General features: G+C 35.0%; 1 protein-coding gene and 1 long non-coding RNA gene across 2 annotated transcripts in view; both read left to right on the top strand.

Annotated features, from left to right (window-relative positions):
• Window positions 1-15359, top strand: part of LOC150077741 (uncharacterized) — a 254842-nt gene that overhangs the window by 100068 nt on the left and 139415 nt on the right. The gene's annotated exons all lie outside the window — the stretch shown is intronic.
• Window positions 1-15359, top strand: part of LOC150077745 (lysozyme c-1-like) — a 28128-nt gene that overhangs the window by 12010 nt on the left and 759 nt on the right. The window contains exons 2-5 of the mRNA XM_090385167.1: window positions 8277-8466; window positions 10770-10861; window positions 12478-12541; window positions 15268-15343. Of these exons, the coding sequence (XP_090241293.1) occupies window positions 8277-8466; window positions 10770-10861; window positions 12478-12541; window positions 15268-15343 (422 nt within the window). The remainder of the gene's footprint in view (window positions 1-8276; window positions 8467-10769; window positions 10862-12477; window positions 12542-15267; window positions 15344-15359) is intronic.

Here is a 15359-nt window from a genome sequence, read left to right as displayed (position 1 = left end):
TATGGTTAAATGGTACGTATTCTTTTATTTATTTTCATGTTAAGGTACAATCTTTGTATCTTCATGTATTTTCTGTTCTGTATTACACTTTAACTGGGCGTGCGCCTGTTGTGTATATTATGTGTTAATAATAAATAAATAAAATCTGATTAAAATTTGCAAAAATAAAATCATACAAATTATAATCAAACTTGCAAGTACTGTATTATAATAATCTTATTCTTTTTTGCGTGTGTATCAATCACTTCATTTATTAGTTTTTCTGATAACTCATTTGGGCCTTCTAAGCATATCTTTGTGCAATCTTGCAATATTGCAGTACAGAGACGGTTTAATTAAAAGACAAAAAATGTATTGTTTATAGGCTGAGACCAAGTAGTCTTCTTTGTGGAATACAAAGGCAGAATTAGCCACAAGTAGACTCTTGCTGTGAAAGCCATAAAGTGAAACCGTTGATGATTGGAATAGTGGCTACGCCGCTACGGTACACTCCTCTCTCTGTCCACAAGTCACTTAGCCCTTTCCCTGAAAGCCGCGGGACACTTTCTAATTACAATAGCAAGATCCGGTTGATTTTGTTTGCGATATACACAGAATAGTCGCAAGTAGACAATTTGTGCGAAACACTATCAAGAGATGGTTTGTGTGAAAATAAAGGGGGCCATAAAATTAAAATGCCATAGTGGCTTTTAGTTACAATTTGTGCAGAAATTCAGTATCATCCATTTAATTATTTTGAAAATTTCGCGTCGTTTGAATTTTAGTGATTTATTTTCGCCGTATACTACCTAACGAGTACCACACTTAGTTGCTGTGATTTTTTGTGTTGTGTTATTTTGACATAAATTTATTGAATTCGTATTTTATAATAACAACATTGTGTAAACTGATCATATGGTCCCTAAAGAGCGCAGTAAGAAGAAAATTTCAATTAAAAATAAGCAAAAAAAAATGTGGCGAAATTTTCAATGTCCTAGCAATTTGAACGAATATTAAAATAAAAATTACTATTTTTCGCCGGGGGGGATTTTATTCCACGGGGGATGAAACTCGCCCGTGGTTCCCTCCCCTGCATTCAACACTGTGACCAAACTTAATTTTCAATTATTCAAGGAATGCGTATATCCTGATTATAGTGATTCCTGATTACATAGTATTGTGTTCAAGGAATTCTGTATACATTTTTACACCAAGTACTCCAAATGGAACGAATTATATTGGGAATCAGACTGTTAGATAAGAAGAGAAACACATGGATTAGGCAGCAAACTCAAGTAAAGGACATTCTTTTCAAAACTAAAGAACTAAAATGATCTTGGGCAGGACACATAGCTCGAAGACATGATAACAGATGGACTAAGAAAATAACAGAATGGTACCCAAGAGGAGCTAGAAGGAAACCTGGAAGACAATGACAGAGATGGACAGAAGAAATTCATGAGTTTGTGGGTAGCAAATGGATGGCCATTGCACAAAACATAAGGAACTAGAAAGTTGCTGGAGAGAGTTTCATCCTGCAGTGGATTGAAAATGGCTGATGATGATGACTCCAAATAATTTTTGTTAGTTTCAGTTAGGGAAGGTGTGCCTTAGTGTATTGTGATTTATAATAAATAGTGATTTATGACTACCAACATTTTCAAGAATAATCACATATTTTTGTCATGCGGATGACTGGAAGGATTCAAGGTAACAATTTGGTTTTAAGTGGCATTCAGAATGACATAACAATTCTGCTTTAAATTATGAAAAATACAACACTAAATTCATTTAATTTGAGTAAAAATAAGCGTTTAGAATTACTGATTGCAAGAACAAATATCTTTTAATTTTATTGTTTTTTACCATCTCATTATTATGAGGATTGTTGAATGAACAAAATATCATTCATCATCATGAACTTTGTCCGGCTTAGGTCTTTTAAGACCTGTCCCGTTGTAGCTCATGGAGATGGTCTTGATCTCGCCATCGTAGTCTTGGTCGACCAACCTCTTGCCTGTAGGTTTGTAGTTAAAGGCTAATTTTGGGATCCGGTCTGGGTTCATTCTTTCTATGTGTCTGACCCATTTTTCCTGATACCGTTTTATGTCATTTACTATGTTATCTACTTTTAATTTCTCGCGAGTATCTAAATTTCTTTGGTGGTCTAGTCTTGTAAAGCTTAAAAATGGTCTTAAAAATCTCATTTGTGCTGCTTCTAGTTTGTGTGCATCTTTCTTATTTATGACCCAAGTCTCACAGCTGTAGAAGAGGGATGGTTTTGAAGTGATGTTGCACAGTCGTAATTTTGTTTCAGTTGTTATTTGTTTTCCGAAGTGGCGTTTAATATTTGTTCTATTATTTTATCATCAATAACAATTTTGACTCTTTGTATGTTTTTTCCACATAATCCCATTGATTTTGTTTTTGAGGTGGAGATTTTCATCTTGTACTTTTTACCTATTTTATTAAGTTCATTTGCTGCTATCTGTAGTTCATCTTCGGATTTTGCAATTATAACTTGATCATCAGCATATAATATAGTTTGGATTTTATTTCTGTTGTTCAACTGTATTCCATTGTTAATTGTTTGTTTCCATTCTTTAAGAATTTTATTGATGTAGATATTAAATAAATTTGGAGATAGTCCACTTCCTTGTTTGACTCCTTTATTGCTGTTAATTGGGTCTGATCGTTGGCCATTAGAATATTTTATACAGACTCTTGAGTTTTTATATAGGCTTTGCATCGCTTTCCGGAGTTGGGTTGGGATATTTCCTTCACGTAGAATCTGCCAAAGTTTTTCTCGGTTTACATTATCATATGATTTTTCATAATCAATAAACAACAGAAATGTTGGTAGATTGAATTCTCTTCTTTTCTCCAAAATTTGTTGTAATGAGAAAATGGCAGCTATTGTGCTTCTCCCTTTTCTGAACCCACATTGTTCTTCTTCTAAGAATTGTTCACTGTATTTATTAAGTTTATTCTTTAGTATATTAGAGTATTGCTTTGCAGCAGTTGACAGCAGTGTTATCCCTCTGTAGTTGTTAGGGTTATTTCTGGAACCTTTTTTGTGTAAATTGATTACTATTCCTGTTTCCTAATCTTTGGGTATCTGTTGCTTATGCCATGTGATGTTAAATAATTTTAGTAGTGCGTTTTTTTAGTAAGGTGCCCCCATATTTAAAGAGATCTACATTCATATTGTCTATGCCTGGGCTTTTTCAGTTTTTTGATTTTTGTCATATAATCTCTAGTTCTTCCATTGTTATATTTTCTTCATCTTTGGTTACCACAAATTCAACTTCCAATTCCCTAGTGGCTGCAGAGGCGGATTTAACGGCGGGCGCACCGGGCGCGCGCCCTGGGCCCCGACTTCTGAAGGGCCCACGCAAAACCCCAACTTTATACGCAAAACCCCGACAAATTATTTGAACATATTAGTTCAACTAATAGTTGAACTAATATGTTCAACTATTAGTTCAAAACTTTGTAATTATTATTTATATTATACATATATTCAAATTTTATTGGAAATAAAACATTAATAGTACATAATATTTTTTATTTATTTTAAAAAAATGATTAACATGTATTTTTATTTTCCCTGTCTCTCTCTTTTTTTTAAGGGGCCCAATATTTTCTTCTGCGCCCGGGGCCTCAACCGACCTTAATCCGCTCCTGAGTGGCTGGGTTATACCAGAGTTTGGAATAGTGTTGCTTCCATTCTGCTTGGAAGATGGAATTGGTTTTGTTTTTATTTGGTCATTAGTGTCTAGTTGTAATTTCTTAAAAATTTTAAAACCTCTTCTCTATGCTACGGTGATATCACGTTCTAAAGATTTAACAAATTTATCCCAATCACCTCGTCGGATTCTTCTGGTTAGTTTTCTGACTTCTGCTCTAAGCTTTTTATATTTTTTATGTAGGTCTTTAGTTTGTAGGAACAGTTTATAGGTCTCTTTTTTTTTTCTCATTGATTGTTTGTTTAAATTTTTCATTCCAAGTTCTTAGCCAGTTTTTATTTTTATAGGTTTATATCCAAGACTTTCTTCAGCAGAATTGATTTTTTTCATGTTTCACCAGATTCACTTTCATCTGATTTGAGTTTATCTTTCAATCGACTTTCATACAGGAATTTAGTGCTTTCATCTTCCAACAAATGTATTTTTAATTTCTTGGTAGTTTTTGTTGGTGTTTTCTTCTTTTTATTAAGATAATTTATTTTTATTTTGAAAGTGCTTTCAACTAGGTAGTGATCACTATCAATTTCACTGCCTCTGAATGCTCTAGTCTCTCTAATTTTGTCATTTAAATTTTCATTAATGATAATATAATCTATTATAGACTTTGTGTTTCTTGCTTCCCATGTGAATTTATGGATATTATTGTGTCTGAAAAAAAGTATTTGTAATTTTAAGTTTATTAAAAATGCAGACGTCTATCAGGCATCCTCCATTATTGTTGACCACAGGTTCGCCTTCTGATCCTATACATTTGTCTACTGATTGAGCACCAACCCTTGTATTAAAATCTCCTGCTAGTGTGAGATACTCGTTTTTGTTAGTTTTGTCTTTGATCTGTTGTAATTCGTCATGAAATTCTGCGGTTTCATCAACGTTGCCTTCTACTTGGTGCGTAGATGCTTTGTTATTGTACAACAACAACGATTGTTATTGTACAAGATAGAATTTTTAGTCTTGATTTCAATATTCTGGGTGATATCCAAGAGTAGTCTAATATTTTGTTTTCCCATTCTTTCTTTATTATAACAGCAACTCCCAATGATGCCCACATTTTACTTGGTACGCCGGAGTATATCATTATGAAATTACCTATTTCTTTGGATCCTTTGTTCTTCTTTTTGTTTTGGTAATGACTGCTATGTCAATATTTCTATTTTCTAGTTCCATGGTCAGTTCATCTAATTTGTGATTTATTCCCCTAACGTTCCAAGTTGCTACTTTAAGTTTCTTAATTGTAGTCCTATATCCATTGCCTAGGTCGTTACCCTTGAGATCCGTCCAGTTTTTTTCCTTGAGCTTATTTCGAGTATTTAGAATGTCCCCCAGATAAGTTACCAGCCTTTCGCGGGGTAAGTACAGTATAGTGGTGGGGCGGCCATCTTATAGCCTCAGGACAGGCTTCAAGTACAGCATTTCCTCTGTATGTGATGGGACAGTTATCCGCTGTGACTCGGTCGAACAAAATATTAACTATAAAATTAATCACTCTTAGCATTTGAGCATGCGTCCTATTGCTTGATTGATCTACATGTCCTTCTTTATGAGAATTCTTTCAACCGTTCAGCTCTTGACATCATTTTAAAGCTTCCCCAAGTGACGCAATAAATGGCAATCGCATGGCGACAAACCTGAATGATATCCTTAGGTCACAGGTTCCCAAACTTTTATATTTTGAGTCCCCTTAAAATTATTCATAAATTTCACACCCCCAAGTTTATTTTATTTTATTTATTTATTTATTTTTCCATAGTCCCTAGCCACTGAAATCTCAGGAAACTAGGTGGCAGGGCTTGCCAGAGTAAATAATTTCTGAATACTGGTGTACCTGGTCTGCCTCCACGGGACCAAGTGTAGGCAACGTTGGGCTCCAGCAGGGGTCCAGCGGCTAAATGGCCAGAAGAACAACGATACACACTACACTCATACAATATCCATACACTTTTAAATCTGTGGCCTTCCCCGTGAACTGGTACGCCTGCAATGAAAGCAACGCAGAGATGGGGAAACCCCTGGTGCCGTTTGACACTAAATACACTTTACACTTTACCCCCAAGTTTCAGAGCAAATCCAAATATACATATTATTTGGATTTGCTTCTGTTTATTTCATCTCAAATAAAATTATTTGAGATCAAATAAACAGATGTGACTTAAAATTTAGCTATGAATATACATCTTTTTATAAATTAATATGCACTTCAATTCATTTGATCTCAAAGAAATAAAATACTAATAATTATTGGTGATTGAATATAATAATTGAATTATGGCAACTTAATCAGTTTTGTACTTCGTTCTCTTTGAAATGCCATTCTGGGAGTAACATAGTGATTATAATCACCTAGTATTTCCACTTAGTGTGGGCAGGACGCCCACACTAAGTGGAAAACAATTTGGGTTCGAATTCCGTCAATGACGTAAGGGACTTTCATGGGCTTTTTTCATTCTGTGGCTAAGTTAGCCGGTATCATAGAAGGTTTGCTCCCCGTCCCTGGAAACTAGGATTTTTCGTACAGGAAAACAAGGAAGTCGACGAGAGAACACATCCAAATTGTGGACATAATAGAATTCTTGTATTGTCCTAATATAACAATTTTTAATTCGAAATGCTACTCGAAAAATTACGCACTCTTTCGCCACACAACTCTCATAAAAAGAAAACGAAACAAATCTTTTCCTATTATTAACTAGCGGTCAATGCGTTGGTTTATCCTTATGTACATCCATGTCGACATCATGCTAAAACAGAACAATTCCTGTACTTTTCAGTATCATTATCATTATTATTATTTAGCTATATGGTGCAAGGAAGCCTGAGGCTTATGCTGCACCAGCCAAAAAAAATTAATTTCTGAATTACCCTGAGAGAGAGAGAGAGAGAGAGAGAGAGAGAGAGAGAGAGAGAGAGAGAGAGAGAGAGAGAGAGAGAGAAGTAGAAGTAGAAGTAGAGATCAAGAAAGAGAATGATAATATCCAGCTCACGATCCTGGGTGTGCCAAACCCATACTCACCAAATGTGAGTCCATGGGGTTTATTAAATTACTATTATTTACTCTGGTCTTAATACAAACAGCATCGTTTTCTTGAAGCATACGTGTACTATCAAAATGTCTTAAGGCTTGAAATCTACAGGTATGACTTATGCAATGAATTTCGTTTTACGGTTTCATCCAAAATCTAGTGTTTCACATCCTCTATCCAATCCACGTCATCATTCTTACCGATTGTTGACGTCATACTCCAAAATTTTAACTGTGAAAAACTTTTAAGTTTTTCAAGGTTTCAAAAATTCTTAATATCCTTTAAAATTATAACTAAATATGTATCTTCCATTGGTGGAGTCAGAGTGTTAATACTTGGTTAAAAATGGAAGAATCCTGGGCAGGAATTCAAGACACTCCAAAGAGAATCCAAAAAATTAGTTAAGGCTACAACTATCTCTTTTTACAGTTTAACAGATGGGAGGAAATCAAAAGCAATTTTAATTTTTCGAGAAGCAAGGTAAGATGCAATATGTCGAATGGCCATGAGATGTCAAGAAAAAGGACATCTCTCTGGATGCCATTTTAAGACAGAAGGTATAAAATGAAAAATGAGAAGTAAGATTTAGCCAACTTGTATGACCCGCATAAACAATTTTGATTTCATAAATAAGAGGAAGCCGATATGCACGTATGTATTTGAATATTACTTAGATGTAAATGGCAGGCAGGATCAGTCCAACTTCAATAGGCATATCTCAACAAGGCACTTTATAGCCATAGCAGCTTATGCGCCATTAAACAACCATAACAGTTTGAATTCTCGTTATAAAATAAATTAATTTCTCACTGTCTGTTCCTAGTACTCATCACTTACTTGGTAGTCCTCTGTTTCGTTTTCTTCAGGTAATGAAAAAGTAAAATATTGATTTTAATCTTAATCCATCTATCTCTAAGAATTTGCTCCTTACTCTCTTTTCTTAATGTAAAATTTGTATATATTTTAATTCTAGCTCTATATTGATTACTACTGTTTTGTATTTTATGTAATACACCTAGCGTACTCACCTTTATTTAGGGTCTGTGTGTCCTGTGTGAGAGAAACGTGTATAGGAATAAATAAATAACAACAACAATCTCTCAACAGCCAAACTTCTGGTATACTAATCACTGGTTTTCATGTGTACTGGTGCTTCTCATAATATCTAAGAATCACGTAACATATCTTCTATTCGCTCGTGTCCGCGATGATGTAAGTTAAGAATATGCATAATTTTAGTGACGTAATTGTCAATAAATTTCCCCAGTGATGGATGATATTCCACAATCACTGTTTATTTCTAAGAACTATGACATTAATCACAAGAAAATTCCAGATTTCATTTCCTTTTGCAAGAGAAAATTTGGTATCGTCGTAGGTAGCAATCTCTTCAACTGTCTTTATATTTGAACAGCTTTCTTGGTTTTCCAAGTCTACTCCTACGGAGTATTTTCAGACACAACGTCATCTGTGTGATTTCACGGTAAAGAAGAAACTCATTTTACGAACGATATAAATATCATTGCAGCCGTGCTACAAAGAAGTTGATAGATTAAGACCATCTGTGTGTAAAGTAGAGAAAACAGAAATGGAGGGAAAGTGTACCCTGTTGTGTCTTCTGGGATTGGCGATTGTGGTATCAGCGAAGAGGTTTTCTCCATGCGAACTAGCGAAGAAATTGGCATCATCCGGCATCAGTAAGTCCCTGATACCTGACTGTAAGTAGAGATTTCTCTCTATCTTTCTGTATGGCAATGAAAAGTATATTTCATTCGATCTCTAAATGTAACACGATTAATTCTGAAATGTATCTTTAGAAAATCGGTGGCTAATTTTTCAACTTTTTGGGTATCAGGACACTGCAAAAACGGTCATATCTACCGATTTTCCAATGATAAGTTATGACGGTTTTTGAAGTGTCGTGGTACTCAAAAATTTGAAAAATTGGCCACTGATTTTCCAAAGATAAATTTCAGAATTAAATTATTTATTTCATTTTATCATCAAATTTCAAAAATAAAATTATACTTGTTACAAATTCAGGAGAGGAATGCAAGGTTTTTAGAGAACCATTCAAATCTCATCGGATTTTCTAAATAATATATACTGTTAATGCATCTGAACCTAAATGTAAAAGTTCCAATGAAATACACCGTGCTGTTCATCTTTTTTTTTGTTTAATCTACCTTTACTTGTAGGCGCTTACTTTAGTTATTCCTCGCGCTGAATCATTTTTGATGCTCGTGTAGCATTTGATCTACCTGTTCTGTTTGAACTGCTTATTCTTCATATATCTTAGTATTTCAGACCCAGAAAATAATAGCCACCGAAATCTCAGGAAATTGGGTGGCAGGACCTGCCAGAGTATATATAAGCTGCTGGGTTCCGGGTTTGCCTCCACGGGGCGTAAGTGGGGCAACGTGGGGCCCAATTGGGGTTCAGCGGCTAAACGACCAGAAAAACAACGGTACACGATACTAAACGATCCAAGACCCACACACTTTTAAATATCTGGCATTTACAGCGTACTGTAACACATCACAATGTAAACTACACGGAGATGGAGGAACCCCTATTGCCGCTTGACCCTAAACACACTTACACTTACCTAAGAGGCCAGCTTACTAAAACGTATTCAAAGAATGCACTGTTAGTGAGCATTTCGAATATCGTTTTCTCAAAATTGTTCTTAATTCCGGATTTTTGTTTCCTCTCTGGTATCTTCCGCTCTTTGTTCCTCAACATTGGTCTGTATCTTATCTTAAGTATTCGGTTTCTTCTAAAGCGTTTATTTTTCTATGTAAGTTGTTTTTTCCAACAAGAAAAGAGAAATTTTCTTCTATACTTTTATTTTTATTTCTATAAATAAAAAATCCAAATGAACTTTTTAAGGTTTTTAAAAATATGTATTTAAAAAATATATATATATTTACTTCCAAAAAAAAGCAGAACTCTTAAATCAGTGGAACCCAAACTGTGCTCCGTAGACTACAGAATGTCAGAAAGCAGACATTCTATTTCTTATACAGACCATGAATATGTTACGTACAAGAAAAAGATACAACTCTCCACCACGCTAAATCTGAGAGATAAGTTGCTATGACTTTTTTGTTTTCAGCATCGAGCTGAAAAATATATCATGATGGTAGTATCTAATCGCCATCTTCATATCGACCATCAGTTTTCTTCAGAGGAGCAGGTTATCAGTAAAGAATATTCCTCCCTATTAAGTGCACAATGGAACTACAAAGATATCCATGAAAGTTTCAGAAAGATGCATGGAATAATATTGAGATTGATGACATACTGTGAAAAATACATAAAATGTGAAAGCAGAGGATATAAAAAACTTAATACATGGCACCATAATTAAACTTGAGAAAGACATTATGTGGAATTACTACTATATTTAGTAGACACACTTAACCACTTGAAGTATTTCGTTGGATTATTGGAACGAAAGGATGATTACCGCAATAGTCAGAAACAGTCCCTACACCGAAGTAAATGGGCCACGTTTCGGATTCCTTTCGGCTGGATTTCTGGAAGAGTGATATCAACACAGAACTCTGAAACGTAGCCAAATTTATTTGATTATTCGGGCTATCTGGATCTGTTGTAATAATCGTCCTTTAGTTCCAATAAACTTAAATTTTTCACGTTGTAAAGTGTTTTTCGAGAAACCTAAAAGGCATCTTATTATTTTCATACAATAAGAATCAACATAATTGAACTGAAAACATTTATAAGTTTGCTATACTTTTCAGAAATTCTGGAATGTACTAAACAAGGTAAGAATTTATTTCACAAGGAAAAGAGAACTTTGTATCACTATGAGCGCCATATGGTTGCTGATAATTCGTTTGGGACTCCATTTTGATTGTGTTACTATTTGGGTGATATGAAATAATTTCAAAATAAAGACATGGGTTCTAGAATATTTTCTTCCTTTACTTTGTAGCAGTAGTATTTATCAAGTGAATCACGCCATGAACATTTGTTAACAGATATTTATTTGCAGATGTATGTCTGGCGAAACACGAAAGTAATTTGAATTCGAGAGCTCTTTCACCTCGAAACGGAGATGGCAGCCGCGATCACGGAATCTTTCAGGTAAGTTTTTTCACGACGGAAAGGATAACAGAAACAAATCAATTAATTTTATTTTATATAATCCGTGCTGTCTTGGCTATTCGAGTGACAGTGCCATTACTAGTTAGCTCATCGACCGTTATGCTGAACCCTTGTCCTTTCCTATTTGTGAGATCCCTTATGCCATATGGGGAAAAGATAATTAACTTTGTCTCAAATAACGATTTATTATTATTATTATTATTATTATTAAATCTGTTTATTGCTCTGCCGAAGATCCACCCCCTGGACAGCAGGGAGCTGGGGGGGGTGATATTTACATACAGAGGTTAAGACAGGGACATGTATCTGGCGGTTACATGGGGCACATGTATGCTTAACCCGAAAGGTACAGAACTTACAGTGTTTATTATTTTACATAATTGAAAGAATTTTAGGATATTATTTTCAAAAGTGCTATAAATTTCAAAAGCATGAGAGAAATGTATAAAATATAGAGAAATGAGGCAGTCCTTCACCGGTTGTTGCACGTGGTACTCTTCAATCTTGACTGTAATAGTGCTCACAGCCAGGCGTCTTTGGAGTAGTAGATTCTAAGAGAGAGGACCAGTGATGGCTTCACTTTATTTTCCTTTGCACGTATCGGGATGCATTGTGGTGGCATTTTCCTTCTGGTGGCGTCTCATAAGTGTACGTTTGCATATGTGTCCTTTAGCTTCTGACGTCTGTATGAATGCTGCTCGCAGAATCTATCCAGGTCGATGGCTAGATTATTCATCAAATCTACCGTGTTTCCTGGGAACATGCGTCTCAATCCTTTCAGGTTGTTCAAACTGATTGTGAGTGGGAGCCTTGGATTCATTTGATTCCTTCAGGCAATGCGGGGAGTTTTTATTAGATCAGTAATGTCAGGGGCGTCGAGTCGTCTAGTGATTAGTCTGGCAAGTGTAAGAAGGTTTGCTGCCACAATCTGTTGTTTCCATGGGGTGACTTCCAGATTTATGTAGAACTGAGCCCTAGAAATGGTGTATTGGTAGCCAGTCCGCCAATTGAGCCATTTCAGGAGCCGGTATTCCAGGCTGAGGAACTTTTTGGAGTGTGTTGTGGGAGCAGAGGACCAAATGGTTGCGGCATAGAGAGGTATGGGATAAACACATCGGACAACATATTTCTTTACCAGGTCGACGTCATGAATTCCCGTTAGTTACTGACGGATCGCCCACATAGCGGAGTACATTTTAGTTTTTCTGTTCAGGACGTGAGTCTGGAATGTCAGCCTCTCATCCCATACTAATCCGAGATCCTTGTGTGTTTCAACTTTCTGAATTGGTGATCTATTGATGGTAAGATTAATGTCATTGCACGACTTCTTCCAGGTGAACGACATTTCAGCTCTTTGCTTGATTAATCTGTAGTCCGATGGAAGCCAAATAATCTGTATTCCGATGGAAGGCAAATATTTGTTCGCGAGCTTTGCCTTTTGATATCTACGATTTGGAATAAATAGTTTTAATCGCTCAGTATCAGTAACTGCTGATTTTAAACAGCATTACCAATGTTCAATATTCGTTTAGAAAGCGTCTTTTGTTTCCAAGGACCGACAGTAATATTCAGTTTTTTTTTCTCCTTGATTTCAGATAAATGATAGATATTGGTGTTCGCCTCCAGGTCCACACAACGACTGCAGAATGAACTGTAAAGGTAAGTTTTGCCATTAACGCGTGTTGCTATTTATTTTATATCTATTAAAATGTGTTCAAAAACAGCTTTCGTAGACCAAGCCAGGAGAGAGAGAGATAGAGCGATTAAAAATAGGCGCTGAGGTGAAAAGTAAACGCATAAGTCTCTGATGTAGTTAAAACTTACTTTCATAATTATGAATAATAGGACAAGGTTTGATTATGTTGTAATGAAACTGAATATAGGTATTTTACGTTTTAATTTTTAAAACAACCTGCTGCTTTTGGATTCATTCCTTACTGGAAAGTAAAATCCTTTGACCTGTTGAAACCTGTTGTGGTTCTTAGATAAAGGAAAAGAAATTGAAAAATTAACTATTTTCAGCACATGTTTTGATTCAAGTCCTATCTTTTATAACAGTTACAATCGAGAGTGTCATAGAAGTTGCATTCTGACTTTCTCGCCTCCTGCTATCTTCAGCTCATTACCACGAAAAGAGAGAAAGTTTGCTTAAAATTATAATTATTGTCGATTTGGACCGATTGTTTGAAGAAATCACGTAGATGAAAGAACCAAAGCAATTAAAGCTAAGAAGAATAGGTATATTTTGTCTGTAACTGCGTGTATGTATTCTTAATTTGATTTGTTTGTTGAAAAACCATTCCACGCTCGCCTGAGATCGACTAACTCAGCTACATTGTGGAAAAAACGATAAAAATTAATCTCATCATTGACAGGATTCGAACTTATATCTTTCGGGTGTGATAGGATATTATTATAGAACGATGGCTTTTGAAACAGTTCTAGAAGAGCTAATTAAACTATTAAGGCATTGTGAAAAGAAGATAACTAAACTAAAGCTAATCTAAAGAAGAGTGGTCCATTTGTCTCTCCAAAGCCAGTTTTTAAGTTGAAAACCTAATTCAATATGAATGATGATATTGCTCTATTGAACATTTTTTAGTTTTGCTCATGATTTTTTTTTCTTTCTTATATAAACCCGAGAGTACTTTGTACCGTGCGTGGTTGAAAGTTGAGAACACAGAAAACACTTGTTGACATTAAATTTGAATTTCTGTAGATCGTAGGTTTCGAGAAATACATAAAAAGGAAGGTTGTTCTAGAAAACGAATGGTGAATGAATAAATGAGTAAGCGGATGTTGACTGGTCGCGACATGTGCTCAGACTGGTTTGGATGATAATGTGATAAATACAGACGAGAGTTAAGAAGAACAGTGCCCATGAAAGTATCTATAGAAAAGGCATGCAACTAAAACAGAACATCAGTGAGACAGAGAGTTGACGTTCGAATAACAGTGATCACTTTTGTGTTTAATTGAAGTGTTAAAAGTTCAATATTAAGATTTTTAGATTGTAATATGTGAAAAATTCTCCATGAAGTATAGTTTGTTTTTGAAATCGAACAATCTAATACATGTACAGTATTTAAATTTATAAATATGCATAATAATCTTATCCCTGTAATTATATCAAATATTCTATTATGTTTATCTTTTTATTTATAAAATACAATTTATTGGAATAATTACTGCAGTGCCTATTTTTTATTTTCTCTCTGTGAGTTTCTTTTTTTTTTTTTTTTTGGGTGTTTTGGTGAGTTTTTTGCCACATAAAAATCCTTCACATACTTTTGTTTCCAAAGAGAGATATATTAGTCTGTCTTAACCATTGAACTAAATTTTTTTTTATATTTTATATTTTGCGGTTCACAGAATTTCTGTTGTTTTACATAAGAATAACGAAATCTATATTAAATTGAAAAGACACACCATGTTATTAGCCTGGCTTATTCAGATATCTTAAGATACTCCTGGTAATATTTGTTGCAAACTTATTTCTGCCCCCATGTTAACATTTTTTTTCATAAGAAGATTTATTTTCAAGGGTGGTTCAGACCAGTTTTGTAGAAGTCCACTGACTCTCCTTCAACCCACGACTCGGCAACCCAAATCATCCCATTATCAGCAGCAAAGTGTGTTCCACGAAGAAAGAACTTCAAGGTAGGAAAGAGGAAGAGATCCAAGGGTGCAAGGTCGGGAAATAAGCAGGATGCGACATGACAATATTTCATGTGTGCATTGTGCCCTCTGCCTTCTTCTGGAAAAGGGATCAGAAGCATATGCAACTGTGGTTGTACGATGTTCTCCACAGACTCTATACTAGTTCTATATACTAATTCTATATACAGACTCTATACTAAAAATTGAGCCATTAATCGTGGATGACCATCCACGATTAATGCCTCAATTTTTAGAACATTACAGCAGTTTCTAGGCATCCTGGGATTTCTTCATCATGCACTGAGGTTCTTCAACATTTGAATTCTTTATAGTTTATACCAATGTGCTACAAACACTGTAACGTGGGCAGTCTTCTCCATAAACAGTGACCATTTCTTCTTGGATTGCTTCGGTTTCTCGCCTTGCAGAAAGTGGAACCGATTCACTGATCTATATTTCACTTTATTCATTGTAATACTTCACTTCATTCAGCGCTGCAAAGGAAAAATAAAATAAATTGTGACTTCGAAACCAAAATTTGTATTGTTGCTATAGAGATTTCGAAATATCAAGCAAAATTTTTTATCTTTCTATCACAACTGCGTTTGGCTGAATACAAATATTTTTTTAACCTCTCCCTCCTGTTTATTTTATTTATTTATTTTTTTAATTTCAATATTTTCAAGTCCCCCTTAAACTTAACCATTCATTCTATTTTTATTCAGCGCTTCGAGATGACAAGATTGATGACGACATTAAATGTTCTAAGGTCATTTATCGCCGCCACAAATTCTCTGCATGGTAAGTAACAACTGTA

The sequence above is a fragment of the Mastigoproctus giganteus genome, chromosome 11 (assembly GCF_048544385.1).
Source record: "Mastigoproctus giganteus isolate SK-2022 chromosome 11, ASM4854438v1, whole genome shotgun sequence".
Taxonomy (NCBI): Eukaryota; Metazoa; Arthropoda; class Arachnida; order Uropygi; family Thelyphonidae; genus Mastigoproctus; species Mastigoproctus giganteus.
The sequence above is the reverse complement of the archived record's forward strand: the minus strand, read 5'-3'. Positions and strand labels throughout refer to the sequence as shown.